The sequence below is a fragment of the Ranitomeya variabilis genome, chromosome 5 (genome assembly GCF_051348905.1).
Source record: "Ranitomeya variabilis isolate aRanVar5 chromosome 5, aRanVar5.hap1, whole genome shotgun sequence".
Lineage (NCBI taxonomy): Eukaryota > Metazoa > Chordata > Amphibia > Anura > Dendrobatidae > Ranitomeya > Ranitomeya variabilis.
In genome coordinates, this window is record NC_135236.1 from 338,100,067 (window position 1) to 338,120,250 (window position 20,184).

General features: G+C 41.7%; 1 protein-coding gene across 3 annotated transcripts in view; it reads left to right on the plus strand.

Annotated features, from left to right (window-relative positions):
- Positions 1 to 1,810: 1,810 nt before the first annotated feature.
- Positions 1,811 to 20,184, plus strand: part of PRKAR2B (protein kinase cAMP-dependent type II regulatory subunit beta) — a 157,719-nt gene continuing 139,345 nt past the window's right edge. For all 3 annotated transcript variants that reach the window (XR_013215745.1, XR_013215746.1, XM_077264779.1), the window contains exon 1: positions 1,811 to 2,732. Coding sequence is in view for 1 of the 3 variants with exons in the window: in XM_077264779.1 (XP_077120894.1) it covers positions 2,474 to 2,732 (259 nt within the window). In the remaining 2 variants the exon portion in view is untranslated. The remainder of the gene's footprint in view (positions 2,733 to 20,184) is intronic.

A 20,184-nucleotide genomic window follows, 5' to 3' on the forward strand; every position in this document is an offset into this window, starting at 1 on the left:
GGAATATGTGACCCTCCTCCTGTCACGATATAATAAAATATGACTATCCGCCTGTCATATGAAATAAAGTTTGTGACTCTCCTACTCTCCCTTCACTGGCTCCCAATTACCCAGTGTATCCAGTTTAAACTACTAACACTGACCTACAAAGCCACCCATAACCTTTCTACTCCGTATATTTCCAAACTAACCTCTCAATATCTTCCCTCACGTAATCTCCCGACCTCCTTCTCTCCTCCACACTTATTCGCTCCTCACCCAATCGCGTCCAAGACTTCTCCCGAGTATCCCCCATCATCTGGAATTCTGTGCCCCAACACGTCCGGTTATCCACCACATTTGGATCCTTCAAACGGAACCTGAAAACCCACCTCTTCAAAGAAGCTTACAACTTGTAATGACCACACGGCCACCTCAACACCATCGGAGCTACAGCAACCCTCGACCTACTGTCTCCTTCCCCATAATCCTGTAGAATGTAAGCCGGCAAGGGCAGGGTCCTCTCCCCTCTGTACCAGTCTGTCATTGTTAGTTTGTTTACTGTAAGTGATATTTGTATTTTGATGTAACCCGGTCTCGTGTGCAGCACCATGGAATTAATGGTGCTATATAAATAAATAATAATAATACTATCATGATATCGTAATAAAGTACATGACCATCCTGCTGACATGACAGAAAACACAGAAAAAAGACTGGCACATCCAAACTAGTGTGAATAGGTGCATACCAGGAGCAGCTACCTCCATACACAAATATACAAAAAAGGTTGCACTCTATTGTGCCAAAGCATGTCTGACTGAGCACTCCTCCCATCACCATGTGGTTTTTAATTACATCTCATCACACTTGGTTCCGGCCAACCCATATGTAGGCTTTGCTGAGAGGTGTCCATATTCACCCAAGCATACAGACATTGGCCTTCGGTAAGTGTTCACATTTGGACAGGGAGGTCAGGGACCCATCAGTTTAATGAAACCACCTTGATGATGGTTGATGGGCTCACACTATTTGATTAAATCAAATTCTGTGCAAAGCGTCTCTTAAATATTTTCCTAATGTTCAAAAGCCATTTTGCTATTCATATTTCATGTATTTAATATTAGACATGCTTTGGCACGATAGAGTGCAACCTTTTTTGTATACATCCTCCTGACATGACATGGTAATAAAGTATGGGACCTTCTCCTGACATATGATAAAGTATGTGACCCCCCTCCTATAATGATATGATAATAAAGTATCCTGTCATGATATGATAAACTATGCGACCACCCTCCTGTCATGATATAATAAAGTATGTGACCACCCTCCTGTCATGATATGATAAAGTATGTGACCACCTTCCTGTCATGATATGATAAAGTATGTGACCACCCTCCTGTCATGATATGATAAAGTATGTGACCACCCTCCTGTCATGATATGATAAAGTATGTGACCACCCTCCTGTCATGATATGATAAAGTATGTGACCACCTTCCTGTCATGATATGATAAAGTATGTGACCACCCTCCTGTCATGATATGATAAAGTATGTGACCACCCTCCTGTCATGATATAATAAAGTATATGACCACCCTCCTGTCATGATATGATAAAGTATGTGACCACCCTCCTGTCATGATATGATAAAGTATGTGACCACCTTCCTGTCATGATATGATAAAGTATGTGACCACCCTCCTGTCATGGCATGGTAATGAACCAGTCACACAGCTATAACGTGCTGCCACGTCCTCGCCCTTCTACCACCAGACCCCCGCGCTATGGCTTCTGGATAGTAGAAGCGACCACTTAGAGATGGTGGTTGTCATGGTTTCTGGGGGTCACATGTAGCTGCGGGCTCCTCTTTGGCTGACACAATACGGCGGTGGCTGCGGTAGGCGGAGGACGCTCTTCTCACAGGGCTGTGCGGTGACTGCGGCCGGGCGGGCGGGCTGGTGTGCAGACCTCGTTATCGCCCCGCAGTACGATGCTGAGCTCTGAGTACAGTTTGTGGTCTCCTCCCGCGGATTTTCTTTGACGGCGTCTCCTTGGGAAGTATGTGATCGGCGGCGCGCACTGATCATAGGCTGCTGCCCTCCTCGGTGCCGCTTGTGCCCGTTACTGCCCTCAGCTGCTGGATGGATTGAGCCGCTTCGGGCCTGCTTCTTCCACAACCTGGGTAACTTCAGCGCATCCATTGTATGTAGTGCTCCTGCCCGATGCCGTGCCGCAGGACATCACTCTTCAGCTGATCCGTATACATTTGCTTATAGCTTGTCTATAACAAAGGTGCATGTCCACCAGGTAAAGCCAGCAGAGGCTCCATTGCAGTGGTGCCACACTCATCACCTGGACGCGCTGCCATTGTGCAGCAGCCCGGATTGCTTCTCTGTGTAGCTCCATCCCTTCCATTCCTCTGCTGGGTCCAGGCACACCTCTCTTCTCCCGGTGCCCCTGCAGTCCTCCTGTGAGCGGCCCCCAGGGATGAGTATAGAAATCCCAGAGGGGCTGACGGAGCTGCTGCAGCGCTTCACGGTGGAGGTGCTGAGGACACAGCCGGAGGACCTCCTGGAGTTCGCCCTGCAGTACTTTACCCAGCTGAAGGAGTCCCAGAGCCAGGGGGCTGCCCTCAGCCATGGCGCGGACTTCAGGCATCTTAAAGGGGTTAACTTTGCTGAGGAACCCATGCAAACCGACTCTGAGAACGGGGACGAGGAGGACGACGACGAAGAGGAATTTGTTGGTGAGTGTCACTGGTGATGGGCATGTATATGTGTGATGTGTATATATATATGTGTGTGTATGGCTATAATATGTGTCTATCTGATATATGTGTGTATAATGTGTGTACGGCTATAATATGTATGTGTATATATCATATATATATATGTCCGACTATAGGTACAGTATGTGTGTGATGTGTATATCTGATATATGTTGGTACAGCTATAATATGTATGTGTCTATGATATATGTGTGTATAATGTGTGCACGGCTATAATATGTATGTGTATATATCATATATATGTATGTCCGACTATAGGTATATGTGTGATGTGTATATATATGTGTGTGTATGGCTATAATATGTGTCTATCTGATATATGTGTGTATAATGTGTGTACGGCTATAATATGTATGTGTATATATCATATATATGTATGTCCGACTATAGGTATATGTGTGATGTGTATATATATGTGTGTGTATGGCTATAATATGTGTCTATCTGATATATGTGTGTATAATGTGTGTACGGCTATAATATGTATGTGTATATATCATATATACACTCACCGGCCACTTTATTAGGTACACCATGCTAGTAACGGGTTGGACCCCCTTTTGCCTTCAGAACTGCCTCAATTCTTCGTGGCATAGATTCAACAAGGTGCTGGAAGCATTCCTCAGAGATTTTGGTCCATATTGACATGATGGCATCACACAGTTGCCGCAGATTTGTCGGCTGCACATCCCAAAGATGCTCCATACAAGGCAGGATGGATCCATGCTTTCATGTTGTTTACGCCAAATTCTGACCCTACCATCCGAATGTCGCAGCAGAAATCGAGACTCATCAGACCAAGCAACGTTTTTCCAATCTTCTACTGTCCAATTTCGATGAGCTTGTACAAATTGTAGCCTCAGTTTCCTGTTCTTAGCTGAAAGGAGTGGTACCCGGTGTGGTCTTCTGCTGCTGTAGCCCATCTGCCTCAAAGTTCGACGCACTGTGCGTTCAGAGATGCTCTTAGGCCTACCTTGGTTGTAACGGGTGGCGATTTGAGTCACTGTTGCCTTTCTATCAGCTCGAACCAGTCTGCCCATTCTCCTCTGACCTCTGGCATCAACAAGGCATTTCCGCCCACAGAACTGCCGCTCACTGAATTTTTTTTCTTTTTCGGACCATTCTCTGTAAACCCTAGAGATGGTTGTGCGTGAAAATCCCAGTAGATCAGCAGTTTCTGAAATACTCAGACCAGCCCTTCTGGCACCAACAACCATGCCACGTTCAAAGGCACTCAAATCACCTTTCTTCCCCATACTGATGCTCGGTTTGAACTGCAGGAGATTGTCTTGACCATGTCTACATGCCTAAATGCACTGAGTTGCCGCCATGTGATTGGCTGATTAGAAATTAAGTGTTAACAAGAAGTTGGACAGGTGTACCTAATAAAGTGGCCGGTGAGTGTATGTATGTCCGACTATAGGTATATGTGTGATGTGTGTATATATATGTGTGTGTATGGCTATAATATGTGTCTATCTGATATATGTGTGTATAATGTGTGTACGGCTATAATATGTATGTGTATATATCATATATGTATGTCCGACTATAGGTACAGTATGTGTGATGTGTATATATGATATATGTTGGTACAGCTATAATATGTATGTGTCTATATGATATATGTGTGTATAATGTGTGCACGGCTATAATATGTATGTGTATATATCATATATATGTATGCCCGACTATAGGTACAGTATGTGTGTGATGGGTATATCTGATATATGTTGGTACAGCTATAATATGTATGTGTCTATGATATATGTGTGTATAATGTGTGCACGGCTATAATATGTATGTGTATATATCATATATATGTATGTCCGACTATAGGTATGTGTGTGATGTGTATATCTGATATATGTGTGTATGGCTATAATGTGTATGTGTCTATATGATATATGTGTATAATATGTGTACAGCTATAATATGTATGTGTCTATATGATATATATGTATGTCCGACTATAGGTGTGTGTGTGTGATGTGTATATCTGATATATGTGTGTATGGCTATAATGTGTATGTGTCTATATGATATATGTGTATAATGTGTGTACAGCTATAATATGTATGTGTATATATATATATCATATATATGTATGTCCGACTATAGGTACAGTATGTGTGTGATGTGTATATATGATATATGTGGGTACAGCTATAATATGTATGTGTCTATATGATATATGTGTGTATAATGTGTGTACGGCTATAATATGTATGTGTATATATCATATATATGTACGTCTATAGGTATGTGTTAATATGTCTATATGTGCATATTGTGTGTACAGCTATAAAATGTATCTGTGTATATGATATATGTATATATGGTACAAAGATATATGTGTAATGTGTATATATGTGTAAAAGGAACCCATGCAAAATATATTATCGAAAGGATTTTTGTGACTTTGACAAGGGCCAAGTTTGGATTTCTAGATGACGAGATTTGAATATTTCCAAAACCGCAGATCTTGTGTGGTGTTCCCATAATGCAATCTATAGTGCCTGCCAAGAAAGGACAATTGGTGAACTGGCAATAGGGACATGCTTGCCAAAGTCCATTGATAAGTGTGAGGAGCTGTGGCTAGCCTGTCTGCGCAAACTGGTGAAAAAATTCTAGAAAGATAGAAAGGTGTGAGAACACTTTGCACCTCTCGGCTTGCCATTTTTGGGCTGTGGATCTGTAGACCAGGATGATGATCTCAGCCTTCAGTCAAAAACACCTACAGTGGGCATGTGAGCATCAGAAGTGGGACAACAGAGGCCTGTTCTGATGACTCAAGTTTTCATTCATAATTAGAGGATGTCTAGGTTCATTTTTGAAAGAAGATAATTCAATAGAGGCAGAGTGAAGAACATGATAAGATGTTGACATGGCCTCCATATTCCTCAGATTCAATCCGATTGAGCAGCTTTGAAAAGTGGAATAGCGAGTCCGTCATGTCTCATCATGACTTGAAGGACTTTAACTACTAGACACCTCAGAAGTCCTGTGGAGTCCAAAGTTCAGAGCTGTTTTGGTTGCATGTAGGTAGACCTACACAGTAAGACACTGTTCACTGGCTTGACTATTTTTAAGCCGATGTAAAAAAAAATAAGCAACATAAAACTCTCCCTCAATGATGCCCCACATGTCCAATTCAATGCTTATACATTCTCCATCATTTTCTATTTCCTGGTCCCATCAATGGCTAAGCAGTATTTTTAGTATTTTCTGCCATTACCAGTGTGTCGAGATGGGACCAGAAAGCAGAGACCAGTAGGGACTGGGTTAGTGTTGGGGCATGGGATGTGTGAGGGTGAATATTAGTTCATGATTTTTCTTTATCCAGTATATGCGTATGAAAGAGACTTGTATGTTTTTATTATTATTATTTTATTATAGCGCCATTTATTCCATGGCGCTTTACATGTGAAGTATGTTATGTGTGTTTATGTGTGATGTATGTATGTGATATGCATGTGCGTGAATGTCCGTTTGTTTTTATGTATCTCTGTATAGTGTGTGTATGTGTGTATGATATATATGTGTATGTGTGTCTAATATGTGTGTTCTCTGAATTTTCTATTGCCTTCAAAATGTCTACAGTAAACTGAGCAGCTAGTGTTATGTTTTATACATACAAGGAAAAGATAAGTGAGCAGCTTGTCATTCATCATCACCAGAGTCATCTACATTCACATCAGCCACAAGACGCCGAGTAGGATATTGGACAAAGATGGAGAACTGTCTTCTTGTTGAACAGATAATTTTGTTAAATTCAGATTTCTAAAAATGTGAATACTGTGAATGTCTAAAGTACAATGCATTGCAATGTATGGTATATGGATGGGATCATGACAGTGTGTTTTATTACATGGTGCCGTGCCTGTTACATGACAGTATGGCACATGGACTATCCTGTAATCCATGTATTAAAAATAAACGGGATGATGTGGTTCAGTGTGACCATGACAATATCTATCTATCTATCTATCTATCTATCTATCTATCTATCTATCTATCTATCTATCCCATATCTATCTATCTATCCCATATCTATCTATCTATCTATCTATCTATCTATCTATCTATCTATCTATCTATCTATCTATCTATCCCATATCTATTTATCTATCTATCTATCTATCTATCTATCTATCTATCTATCTATCTATCTATCTATCTATCCCATATCTATTTATCTATCTATCTATCTATCTATCTATCTATCTATCTATCTATCTATCTATCCCATATCTATCTGTCTGTCTGTCTGTCTGTCTAATCAGTGCTTGCATGAATTCAGTGGCCATGACAATGTGGTTAATGTATTATTGCAGTGCTTTCAGTATAACAGTATGTGACACTGTGCTTCAGACTGTAGGCACAATGCTTCAAAATTTACCACTCCCATCTTTCCAAGAGATTCACAGGGTCAAGAACAGTGTGTGGGCAGATATTGTCATTCACAAGAGCCCACTCTTGGAAAGCAATTTCAGCCGCTTGCGATAAACAACCTCTCTGCATTTCCTTATAGGCATCTATTGTGAATACATACACATAAATGAATACACACATTTGAGTTCCATCTTATTGATAACTGGGCAGCGAACCATGCTCTTAATATGATGATCTCAGGCTTCTTGCTTACCTATGCCATGAAGTATAAGAAAGAGTAGAAGAAGGTGTTTCAGCCTGGCCTCCAGTATAGCTGGCATCTTCCTACAGAGCTATGCAGGAGCTAACAAAAGGAGAAACATAGGAGTTTTATGGTAGAAAAACTTATGACAAATCTTTATTAATACAATCACACATATATTGACAAACAATTTAAAATATATATATATATATATATGATGGTAAAGGACACCAATAAGTAACATACAGCACCATATGAATATGAACGTCCAACGAAAAGGACTAAAAGTATATAAGGTAAGTAACCCTATCCAATAGTGTGTCAAAACATATCCCCTCAAGACCTCTAGGGGGAGGACAGCACAAGTTCTGTCCCAATGGTTAATGCATGATAATGTCCACAGTTCATAATAGCTCTGTCTCACATGCCACCATGTAGGTACAAAGTTCTAACATAATATCTATCCACATCTAACACATGGACAGCACATGGATGATACAAATGTACACACGCACGTTTACATACATACGCCACACTGACACACGGACCTCGCCAGTACTGGTTTGTCCAATATCGGAATCACCAGGAAGTGTGAAGTGGGCCTAATGCAGTGAAAAATTCTCTAACTCAGCTTGCCCATGCTGAATCCCTTCTGCATCACCTCCTGGAGAGGTTCTGTGAACCGCTTTGAGCCAGGAGACAGCGCATGGCAGAACAACCAAGTAGTTAGCAACTACTGGAGATAAGTGCTGAGCTCCATAGTACAAAGTCCCAGATAACCTCTTTAATCACTCTATGTTGTTCTTACCATTGTCTGTATCTCTCTTTCTTTTTTAGGGACCTTTGAAGAGTAACCATCTTTTTAATTTTTATTTCATAGCTCGATAATACTCATGAAATTAAGCAGCTTTTTAAAATATTGTATTACAGAAATTTGCTTCTTCTGCCTCCCAGATTGATCTTTCCCTCTCATTTTATAGGTAAAAGCTTTTTTTTACCAAAGACAGATTTTCCCATTACCGAGATAGGAGATGACAGTTGGTACTTTTAAAAATGTATGGAGGTGCCAGGAGCTAAAGGCGAAAACAGACGTTATGCTGCAATTTCTCCTTAATCAACAGTTAGGCCATGTTCACACTTTGCGGTTTTTACCGCGGAACCGCGGCGATTTTGATGCTGCGGGTCCGCAGCAGTTTCCATAGCGTTTCCATTTACATGTAAACCCTATGGAAACCGCTGTGCACATGCTGCAGGAAAAACCGCAAAGAAACGCAGCGGTTTAAAACCCACAGCATGTCACTACTTTGTGCAGAATCGCTGCGATTCTGCACCCATAGGAATGCATTGAACCGCTTACTTCCCGCATGGGGCTGTGCCCACGTTGCGGGAAGTAAGCGGTTAATGTGCGGGTGGTACCCGGGGTGGAGGAGAGGAGACTCTCCTCCAGGCCCTGAGAACCATATTTGGGGTAAAAAAAAGAATAAAAATAAAAAATCATGTTATACTCACCTCTCAGCGCTGCACGCGGCCGGCCGGCCAGAGTTGCTGTGCGAACAGGACTTGCGGTGACGTCGCAGTCACATGACCGTGATGACGCCCGGGTCACATGACCGTGACGTCACGAAGGTCCTTCTCGGCACAGCATCTTTGGAACCGGAGCGCCGCGTGCAGCGCCGAGGAGATCCGGACATCGGAGGGTGAATATAACCAATTTTTATTATTTTTAACATTACTATTGATGCTGCATATGCAGCATCAATAGTACAGGAGTAATCCCGCAGCGGAAACCGCGGAACAAACCGCGATAAATCTGCAGGGATAACCGCAGCAGTTTTGCCCTGCAGATTTATCAATTCCGCTGTGGGAGAACCCGCAGAGGGACGCCGCAAAGTGTGAACGTGGCCTTACAGTTCTCCATAGACCTTTATGAGCACTTTCTGCCTTCTCCTTTCTCAGTAATGGGAAAATCTGTTTTTCCCCGGAAGAGAGATTTTACCTGTGAATTGAGAAGTTTGAGAATGATTGATAAGTCCTGGGGTAGAATGAAGCAGAATTCTCTGATAATATTATTTGCAAAGTTTTGTTATTTTCATGTGCATTAATGATTTAAATTTAGGTCCAGAAATATTTGGACAGTGACACAAGGTTTGGCATTTTAACAGTTTAGTAAAAGATATTCATGATACAGTTGCATAATCCATAAGAGCTTAAAGTGCAGACTCTCAGCTTTAATTTGAGGTATTCACATCTATTGGAGTAAGGGTTTAGGAATTGTAACTCTTTAATATGTAGCTGCCTCTTTTTAAAGGGACCAAAAGTAATTGGACAATTATCTCAAAAGTTCTTTAATAGGCTGCATGGACTATTTCCTCATTAAATCATCAATTAAGCAGGTAAAAAATCTGGAGCTGGTTCCAGGTGTAATATTTGCATTTGGAAGCTGTTGCTGTGAACCCACAACATGTGGTCAAAGGAACTCTCTATGTAAGATAAACCAACCATGATTGGGCTGAAAAAAAAGAAATCCATCAGAGAGATAGAATAAATATTTGGAGTGACCAAATCAACAGATTGGTACATTCTGCATAAAAAAAAGAGCACTGGTGAGCTTGGGACAGATTGAACTAAGATCAACCTGTACCAGAATGATGGAAACAAAGAAAATATGGAGAAGGCTTGGAACAGCTCATGATCCAAAGCACACCACATACTCTGTAAAACATGTTGGGGCAATATGAAGCCATGGGCATGCATGGCTTCAAATGGCACTGTGTCACTGGTGTTCATTGATGATGTGTCTGAAGAAAACAGCAACCTGATGAATTCTGACATGTACAGGGCTGTACTTTCTGATCAGATTCAAACAAATTCAGCAAGGTTACTTGGACGTGCTTCACAGTACAGATGGACAATGAAACAAAACAAATTGCAAAAGCAGCCCAGGAGTTTTTTTAATTAAGGCAAAGAAGTGGAATATTCTGCAATGGCTGAGTCAGTCATCAAATCTCAACTCCATCGAGCATACATTTCACATGCTTAAGACAAAACTTAAGGCAGAAAGAACGACAAACAAGCAACAAGTGAAGTCAAAACTTAAGATAAAAACAAAATGAGCAAATAAATAAATAGACATAGTCCATGAAAATAATATAGAGTACTGAGTTAACATAATTTTGATAAAAAAAACTAAAAGCTACCACGTCACGGTGACCCTATTCGGGACGTTCCTACCATCTAGTACTAAAACCTCACCATGTGTTTAATGACGTGAATGTGAATAAGGGCCGAGAAGAATCATGGCCCCGGCTAATGGAGACCCAGCAGCTGGGAGCTATATAAACTCAATGCCCAACTCAAAGAAAAGGGAGTCCACGCCCTGATTTGCACAGAGTGCAGAAACTGAAATAAAAACCAAAAGCAATGGACTGGAGTATAAGTTGGTGTGTATGCAGCGTGTAGGCGCATATTCACACTGGCCATGCTGTGCAAATAAGGGCATGGCTTCCCTTTTCTTTGAGATGGACATTATATAGCTCCCCAGTGCAAGTCCGTTATTCGGGGCTTGGCCCTTATGCACATTCACGTCATTTGATACATGGCAAGGTTTTAATAGTAGAAGTTAGGACTGTTCCGAAAGGGATCACTGTGATGTGGCGGGATGGTTTTTACGTTTTTTTAATAAACATGATGTAAACCAAGCAACCAATATTACTTTCATACACTATTGCTATTTATTTATTTACTTCAGAGTATTTGCTCATTTTGTTTTTATCTTATGTTTTGTGTGTTTAGTAGCCAGTATGAACATGTTCCTACACACTGCATACACACCAACTTATATTCCAGTTCATCACATTTGGTTTTTGTAACAACTGTAGTCAGCTGCAGTAAATGCCTGGTTAACATCTCAAGGGAGGAAACCCAGAGTTTGGTAAAGTCCATGGCTTCCAGACTTCAGGCAGTCATTGCCTGCAAAGGATTCTCTATAAAGTGTTAAAATTAACATATTATTAGTGATGAGCGAATATACTCGTTACTCAAGATTTCTCGAGCACGCTCGGGGGTCCTCCGAGTATTTTTTAGTGCTCGGAGATTTAGTTTTTCTTGCCGCAGCTGAATGATTTACATCTGTTAGCCAGCATAAGTACATGTGGGGGTTGCCTGGTTGCTAGGGAATCCCCACATGTAATCAAGCTGGCTAACAGATGTAAATCATTCAGCTGCGGCAAGAAAAACCAAATCTCCGAGCACTAAAAAATACTCGGAGGACCCCCGAGCATGCTCGAGAAATCTCGAGTAACGAGTATATTCGCTCATCACTACATATTATTTATGGTAAAAGTTCATTTGTCCAGTCACTTTTGAGCCCTTGAAATGAGGAGGCTTTGTAGAAAGTGGTTGCTATTCCTAAATGTTTCATGTTATATTTTTGTTCATCTCCTTTAATTAAACCCGACAGTCTATTCTGCAGTTACATCTCAGTTGTTTGATTTTAAATAAAAAAAAAATAGTGGCATGCAGAGCCCAAATCGCGAAGACTCGGTCACTGTCCAAATATCTCTTGGACCTAACTATATGAAAAAAAATAAAATAATAGCCACTGTTTAGTGTCTGTCCTGACCAGCTAGGAAGGTGAGGATAGGATAATATAGAACTCTGTAATAGTAAGTGGAGTACATCATGGAGATGGTGTATACTCCTGGAATAGTGTGTGATGTTGTCGTTACCACACCAGCTGCTATATAAACTGCTCTATAAATGTTTATAGTCTGAATATAAACTGTTTGATGGAACAACAAAGTTAGATTTTTCCATTGTAAAAGCTTGTGCTTGTCTTAGCCTTAAATGGATGATTTCATGAGAACATCCTGTTTCCATACACCCTATTACGGGATTGGAACATTATGGAGAGGTGTTTCCGGCTGGGACTTCTCTTTCTGAACCTGAACTGAGAGCCCTCCTTGTATCCCACGGACAGTCTTTTATCTCAATAGGCTGACCGGTCACAATAATATATTACAATTGCAGCTCAGTTACTATGGAAATGGCTTTGTTTTTTCCCTGCAAAATCAGCTTTTTGCTCAGGCAATCCCATTTTAAAAGGAATTGTATCTGACAGGGCAATCTCTTCCAAGTAACTCTATAAACGGGATAGAAGCTACAGTTATAATACAGTTTGTACCACCGGGAGCGTCTGCTCTTTCATAGAACACAAGTATTTCTAGAATACTAAAGGGAATCTGCCAGCTGGTGTTTGCTATGTAATCTGAGGACAGCATTAGGTAGGGGCTGAGACACTGATTTCAGCGATATATCACTTATTAGACCGTATGCTGTTGATTCAGTATAACACTGTTCTATATATTTTAAAAAGTTGTCATATTCAATCATGAAATTAGCCATTTCTTAATGATTTTGACCTACTGAATTCAAACCTGACAATGATACAGGAAAGATAAAAATCTGTGTACCTTGTTAACCAGTAGTTAGAAAAATATTTAGAATTGACAATGTTTATTTTTAGTAATATTTAAATTTAAATATTAAACATTTAAATAAATATTTAGAATCTGACGATGAACATTTTTAGTTGACTCTTATCAAAGAGATTTCGTTTTACTGCTAAATATAATTAACGTCTAAAAGTTTCGGTACTTTAGAACATTATTATTTTTGCAAATATAAAGATGCAGAATATTTTATTATGCCAATTTTCTGATATTGATTTAGAGGAAATTTGGCAGCAATTATATACAGTTCCAGAAATGGCTCTACAAAATTGCACCCCCTCTTAGAATTGTCCACCAGTAATGTGCAAGCATTGATGGATTCCTTTTTCCTTGATATCGTTTCTTCATAGCCGCAATATCTTGGTGAAGTCTCTCACCGTACTTGTCGCTCACTGTTCCGCAGGTTGGTGGAAGAAAGTCTAGATGTGAATGTAAGAAATGAATCTTTAAGGACATGTTACAGCCAAGATCCTTACAGTATATAAATTTTTAGGAGATTTTCCAGCAACTCTTCTTAGTTATCTCGTCTTGAGCTTCTCCAAAAATGAGTTACCACTAGTGAGAATGCAACCCATGCAGCCTTTTTCTTGACCTGCAACACATGGAGAAATTCCCTATCTTGAAGAAGCTTACGAATCCGAGGTCCAATAAAAGACTCCTTCCTTGTTCTTTGCTTCACTCAACCTTGGAAATTTATCAATGAGATGCTTGAATGCTTTGTATTTTTATCCATTGCCTTTACCTAGTTCTTCATTAGGCCCAACTTGACATGCAATGGTGGTAACAAAATCTTATATTGGCCAACAAGTGCTGGATGCCACACTTTTTTCCTCCCTGGCTGAAGTGAATGAAGGAGAGGGCAATCTCTTATATTATAGTGATATTCTCTTACATGACTAATCCCACTCACACAGAAAGCAGCAATATATTGTGTATCCATCCTGGAGACCAAGTAAGAGGGCAACCACCTTTAGATCACCACAGAGGGGCCACAAATGTTGGTCAGAGTTCAGGCACCTCAGCAGCTGTTTCATGTTGTCATAGGTTTTATTCATGTGGACTGCATAACCAACCGGAATTGAAGTACCGTATTTTCCGGCGTATAAGACGACCGCCAAATTTTCCATTTCAAATATAGAGTTTGGGATATACTCGCCGTATAAGTCGGGGATCATCTTATACGCCGGGTGTCGTCTTATACGGCGTGTGAGGTATAAGAGACTCTCCTCCAGGCCCTGGGTACCATATTCCTGTAAATAAAAAAAAAAATTAAAGGTCCTTCGCGCAATGCAATCCTGGGAACGGAAGCTGCTGCGTGCACCGCTGAGAGGCGGAAGGACTCCCGGGGCAATCAGAAAGTATGATAAGTATATCCCTATTTTTTATTTTAATTATTTTTTTTACAGGAATATGGTACCCAGGGCCTGGAGGAGAGTCTCCTCTCCTCCAGACCCTGTTTACCATCCGTGAGTGCTCCCCGCACTATATGCGGCGACCACAGAGCTCCGCACACGTCGTATAAGACGACACCCAGTGTATAAGACGACCCCCGACTTGTGAGAAGATTTTTAGGGGTTAAAAAGTTGTCTTATACGCCAGAAAATACGGTAAGTGCATTGCTGTTATGCAGCAAGACCTCTTTTAGACTTATTTTGGACAAATCGATGAAGAGCCTTCATTCCTATGACTTATCTTCAGGTCTTCCATTACACTGTTTATGTTGTTGCATGCCACAAGATCGCCCTCCATGATGAAGCATTGGATAAGATCTTTATCCTGGTTGTGGGTTAGCTTTCTCAGCTCAGCTGCATGCCACATCTGAAAACTCTTATTGTATCACAACTGCTGCACCCAGTGAACTAAGGCCCGGTTCACATTAGCATCTCTGTGCGCAGGTTATGATCCGCATAGATCTGCATGCGTCATGCGTACATATCTTTAACATGATGTATGCAGGGACATTCGTTTGCATGCGGATGCATACGCATTCGTTGTTTCGCGGTGTCCAGCGAACGAAACATGTTGCATTTTTTACTCGTCAAATATTGAGCACTCATGCGCATGCGGATGAGTGCATAAAAAAAAGCATTACTGTCTATGGGAGCGCATTGGTAAGCAAGGACATGCGTACACATGCGTTCGATACGCATGCGTACTTCAGACTGCACATATCCAGGAAATGTCACCACCTCCACCATGCGCATAAACAACACAAAAGCATGCCAAAATGCATTTAAACGCATGCACATGCAGCAGGGTTTTTTTTGCATCATGCGTAAGATGATGCAGAGGTGTAAGCATGCGTTTTGGCATGCGTTTGCGCATGCAGATAATATGCTTCGCACAGAAACGCTAATGTGAACCTAGTAATACATCGTTGGATTGTAGCCGTGTGCCGCACGTGTACCGCCTGAGGACCACACGGACCGTGCAGGAGAGACAGCGCTACAGTAAGCGCTGTCCCCAGCGTATGGTGCTGAAGCCGGCATTCATCTCTTCTGTCCTGCTCGGCTGAAAGCAGCGCTTTCAGGAGAGAAGGGATGAAAGATCAAGTTTTTTTTTTGTTATAAAGTTTGGGGTCACCTCCCGCGTACCACCCCTCCCCACCCCCTGTGCGCCCGCCCGCTTGCAGAGACATACTCACCCAGTTCCTGCGATGCCTCCTCTCAGCGCCGGCAGCCTGTCCTGTGTGAGCGGTCACATGGTACCGCTCATTACAGTGATGAATATGCGGCTCCACCCCTATGGGAGAATGTGAGAAAGATGCCACTTTGCTCAAATAGAAATATAATAAAGTTTAATTATCTGGTTTATTTGGAAAAAAAAAACAAAAAGAACAGTACTCTTTAACTAGTATGTTAAAGAGCTGATTGTCTTCTAGCATGTTGCACAGCATATTTTGTGCATCATCATATACATCATATAATTAGTTTTTCATGTGCCAAGAAATAGGTCACACGCACAATACTTCAGATATAAGCTGTTTTATATGTGCATAATATATGCAGTTGCAGCTTTACATTTTTGGGGTCAGAGCTTAGCCATACTTATGTAGCTGTTGGCCAGTCCTTTCAACCAGCAAATTAACATAATGAGTTGTTTTAGAGACAATTGACTTAAAAGCTAGCAAACCAGAGCTCTAACTAGTGATCTGTACCATTTTCATTTCCTTCTAGTCAGATCTAACAATTATGTGATCAAGTAATGTGTGTAAACTCTAGGCAGACTCGGGATTTGCTGCAGAAATTTCTGCATCATATCTGCATCTTTTGGCAGAATTTTTTTTTTTGGCCCACTCAATCTGCAGCAAAACCATGAAAAGAATTGACATGCCTCAGACTCACCGTATTTTTCGGATTGTAAGACGCACTTTTTTCCCTAAAAATTTGGTGGGAAAATGGGGATGCGTCTTATAATCTGAATTGTAGCTGCGGTAGAGCTTACTGGCTGCGGTGGAGCGGGGTCCCAGGCTGCAGGAAGCTTCTGGTGGAGGCAGGAGTGGGGTGATGCTGCGTGCCCCATGCTGGTAGGACAGGGTGTTCGGTGGTGCTGGGCTACGTGGATATTTTGTGAAAGTCCAGAGCCCCGCACTTTCCATACTCTTCAATACAGTGGACTCCGCGAAAATGGCTGCTGGAGGCGACACATGCACAGGTTAAGATCTCGGCACCGACAACTTGACTCTTGAGATCGCGGCTCGTGAGATCTCAACTACGCATGCGCCGCCTCCAGCAGCCATTTTCCCGGAGTCCACCACATTGAGAAGTATGTAAGGTGCGGGGCTCCAGACTTCCACAAAGTGTCGGCAGAGTCCCCGCACCGCTGAACATCCTGTCCTACCAGCCTGGGGCCCGCAGCATCTCCGCCAACTTCCTGCAGCCGCGACCCTGTCATATGAGACCTCGCTCTACCGCTGCTGTCCTCCCGGGTAATCTACTGTAAAAGCGGATTATGACACACACCACCATTTTATTAAAAACTTTTTTTTCCCTATTTTTTAATAATCCGGTGCGTTTTATAATCCACAATATATGGTAAATCTGCAAGGAAATATTTATCAGCATGTGCATGAGACTTCATGAATCTCATTCGCTTTGCTGGTAGTAGAAAACCTTCAGATTTTGTAATAAAATTGGTCAGAAAAAAACGCCACAAAAACGCAACGTGTGCATAGATCCTAAAGATCTGTGTTCACTGTAGGAGTACAGTAGCGGAAGTACTCCCATTAGCGCTCGCTTTATCATGAACAAGCAGACTAAACAGGGTGTGTGCGACAGAGTGTGCACGCTATGGCCGCCCGTGTTCTCCCTCCTTCCTCTTTTTTTAATGCCGTTCGTTACTGTAATTAGATCCGGAAGTGCAGTGAGCAGGGTCAGAAGAAAGGAGACAGAGAGGAGAACGTGTGCAGCCGCACACACGTCAGCAGCATTTAGACACCGATCGCTATGGGAAGCAAGTACTGTCGCTCACAAGTGGAGGAAGGGCCCCAATATCAGGAGGAGTAACGGGGCGCCAAACTCTTGGCCACACCAAGGGTGCATGGAGGCTGCCTCATTATCATATGGATTAAAAGTTATTTTCTCAGGCACTGTACCAGTAAGGCCCCTTACCCATGTCCGCTTTTCATGTCCATATGTGGTCATTTTTTTTAAGCACTGCAAATACGGGCACACGCAAACCCATTCTATTTAATGGCGGTATACACTGGTCAGGTTTTTCACACGGACCTTGTGTCTATGTGAAAAACCCGCAGACATGTCCATTTTCTATCAGCAGAACGGGTTGCAAAACGTCATGCACACTGATGACACACGGATAACACCCGTGTGTCATCAGTGTGACACCTACCGGCGCCTGGGAAAAAGCCGTACAGTTTGCGCAGGTTCCAGGTGCTGCAGACAGTTCTGGTCATTGTCGCCTGTTCTCCCTGAGATCAACGCCACCAAGTGACAATGATGGGAGTTATATTCAGCACCCCCTGTGTACATTATCTGTAACATTAAGAATTCAATTTAAAAAATTGATGTGGACTCCTTTGTAATTTTAACCCCTTCACCCCCGGAGCTTTTTTCGTTTTCGTTTTTCGCTCCCCTCCTTCCCAGAGCTATAACTTTTTTATTTTTCTGTCAATATGACCATGTGAGGGCTTATTTTTTGCGGGACGAGATGTACTTTTGGTTTTACCATGCCATGTAGCAGAAAACGGGAAAAAAATTCCAAGTGCGATGAAATTGCAAAAAAAGTGCAATCTCACACTTGTTTTTTGTTTGGCTTTTTTGATAGGTTCACCAAATGCTAAAACTAACCTGCCATTATGATTCCCCAGGTCACTACAAGTTCATAGACACCTAACATGTCTAGGTGCTCTTTTATCTAAGTGGTAAAAAAAAATTCCAAAGTTTGCTAAGAAAAAAAAAAAATTGCGCAATTTTCCGATACCCGTAGCGTCTCCAATTTTCGTGATCTGGGGTCGGGTGAGGGCTTATTTTTTTGCGTGCCGAGCTGGCGTTTTTAATGATACCATTTTGGTGCAGATACGTTCTTTTGATCGCCCGTTATTGCATTTTAATGCAATGTTGCTGCAACCAAAAAAACGTAATTTTGGCGTTTTGATTTTTTTCTAGCTACGCCATTTAGCAATCAGGTTAATCCTTTGTTTTTATTGATAGACCGGGCGATTCTGAACGCGGCAATACCAAATATGTGTATGTTTGATTTTTTTTTTTTATTGTTTTATTTTGATTGGGGCGAAAGGGGAGTGATTTGAACTTTTATATATTTTTTATTTTTTTTATATTTTTAAACACTTTTTTAAATTTTTTTTGTCATGCTTCAATAGCCTCCATAGGAGGCTAGAAGCATGCACTACACGATCACTTCTGCTACATAGAGGTAAAGCACAGATGCAGGGTTGCTTTGAACGCCGACCGCAGGGTGGCCATCGGCCATCAACAACCATAGAGGTCTCAAGGAGACCTCTGTTATGGCAATGCACCGATGACCCCCGATCATGTGACGGGGGTCAGCGGTGCGATCAGTTCCGGCGGCGCGGCCGGGAGCGCTAGTTAAATGCTGCTGTTAGCGCTTGACAGCAGCATTTAACTAGTTAATGGGCGCGGGCGGATAGCGATTCTGCTCGCGCTCATTGCGCGCACATGTCAGCTGTACAAAACAGCTGACATGTCGCGGCTTTGAGGTGGGCTCACCGCCGGAGCCCACCTCAAAGCAGGGGATCTGCCATCTGACGTACTATTCCGTCAGCTGGCAGAAAGGGGTTAATAACCAGTAGAGGGAAAGCCCATGGCTGAGGTTACTAATCTGAGAAAGGGGACAATATCCCAAAAGCTTACCAGGCTATAAATAACAGCTCACAGCTGTTTTCTTAGCCTTTACTGGTTAGTTTACAGGGACCCACAAAAAAATTACGTAGGGTGTAAATTCTAATCAGCAAAGGCTAAACAGACAGCTGTGGGCTGATATTAATAGCCAGGGAAGAGGCCTTGGATATTGGCCCCCCTCCCAGGCAACCAGCATCAGCCCTTAGCCTCACTCTTCTCACTTGCCCTGGTGTGGTGGCAAGTGGGGTAATAGGGTTGGGGTTGATGAAAAGCTTTGTATTGACAGCTGACATCTAGCTCAGAGGTTAGTAATGGAGACATGTCTATAAGACACCCCCATTACTAACCCCATAGTCATATTTTAAAAAAGACACAGCAAGAATAAAGTTCTTTAATTGAAATAAACAAGCCCTCCCGCATGGAAGATTTTTTGGCTCTTCTCTAAAACAATGCTCTTCAAATATTTCCTTTAAAAGACTTTATTCCGGATGAAACAGCAATGACTAAGATTCTGCTGTCTGTATCTTATCAAGTAAGGAAGATTTTAGGGAGGCTTGATTTTGGAATTTCATGGAAAGTGACACTGTCTCCAGCTCTCCAACAAGTTACTGTTCTAAAAATGGGATTTCACCCACCCATGTTCACTTGAAGTTATTTATGGTAGTTTTTAATTTCAGAGGCCAGATGTACAGTGTTGGGGAAATGATGTCATGAATTTCCAGTAACAGTTTGTAATATTAAAAAAAAAAAATCTTTATTTGCATAAATGGGCAAATTTACTAATCCAGTGAATGTAATAGTGTAAACTTAGACTAGACAATCTTAAAATTCACCAAAATGATCAGAGTGACTAAAGCTGGGTGATAAAAGTGGTTAAACTTTGTGACTATCTAATCCAACTTTACTTCATCTCATAGTTGGCCTTT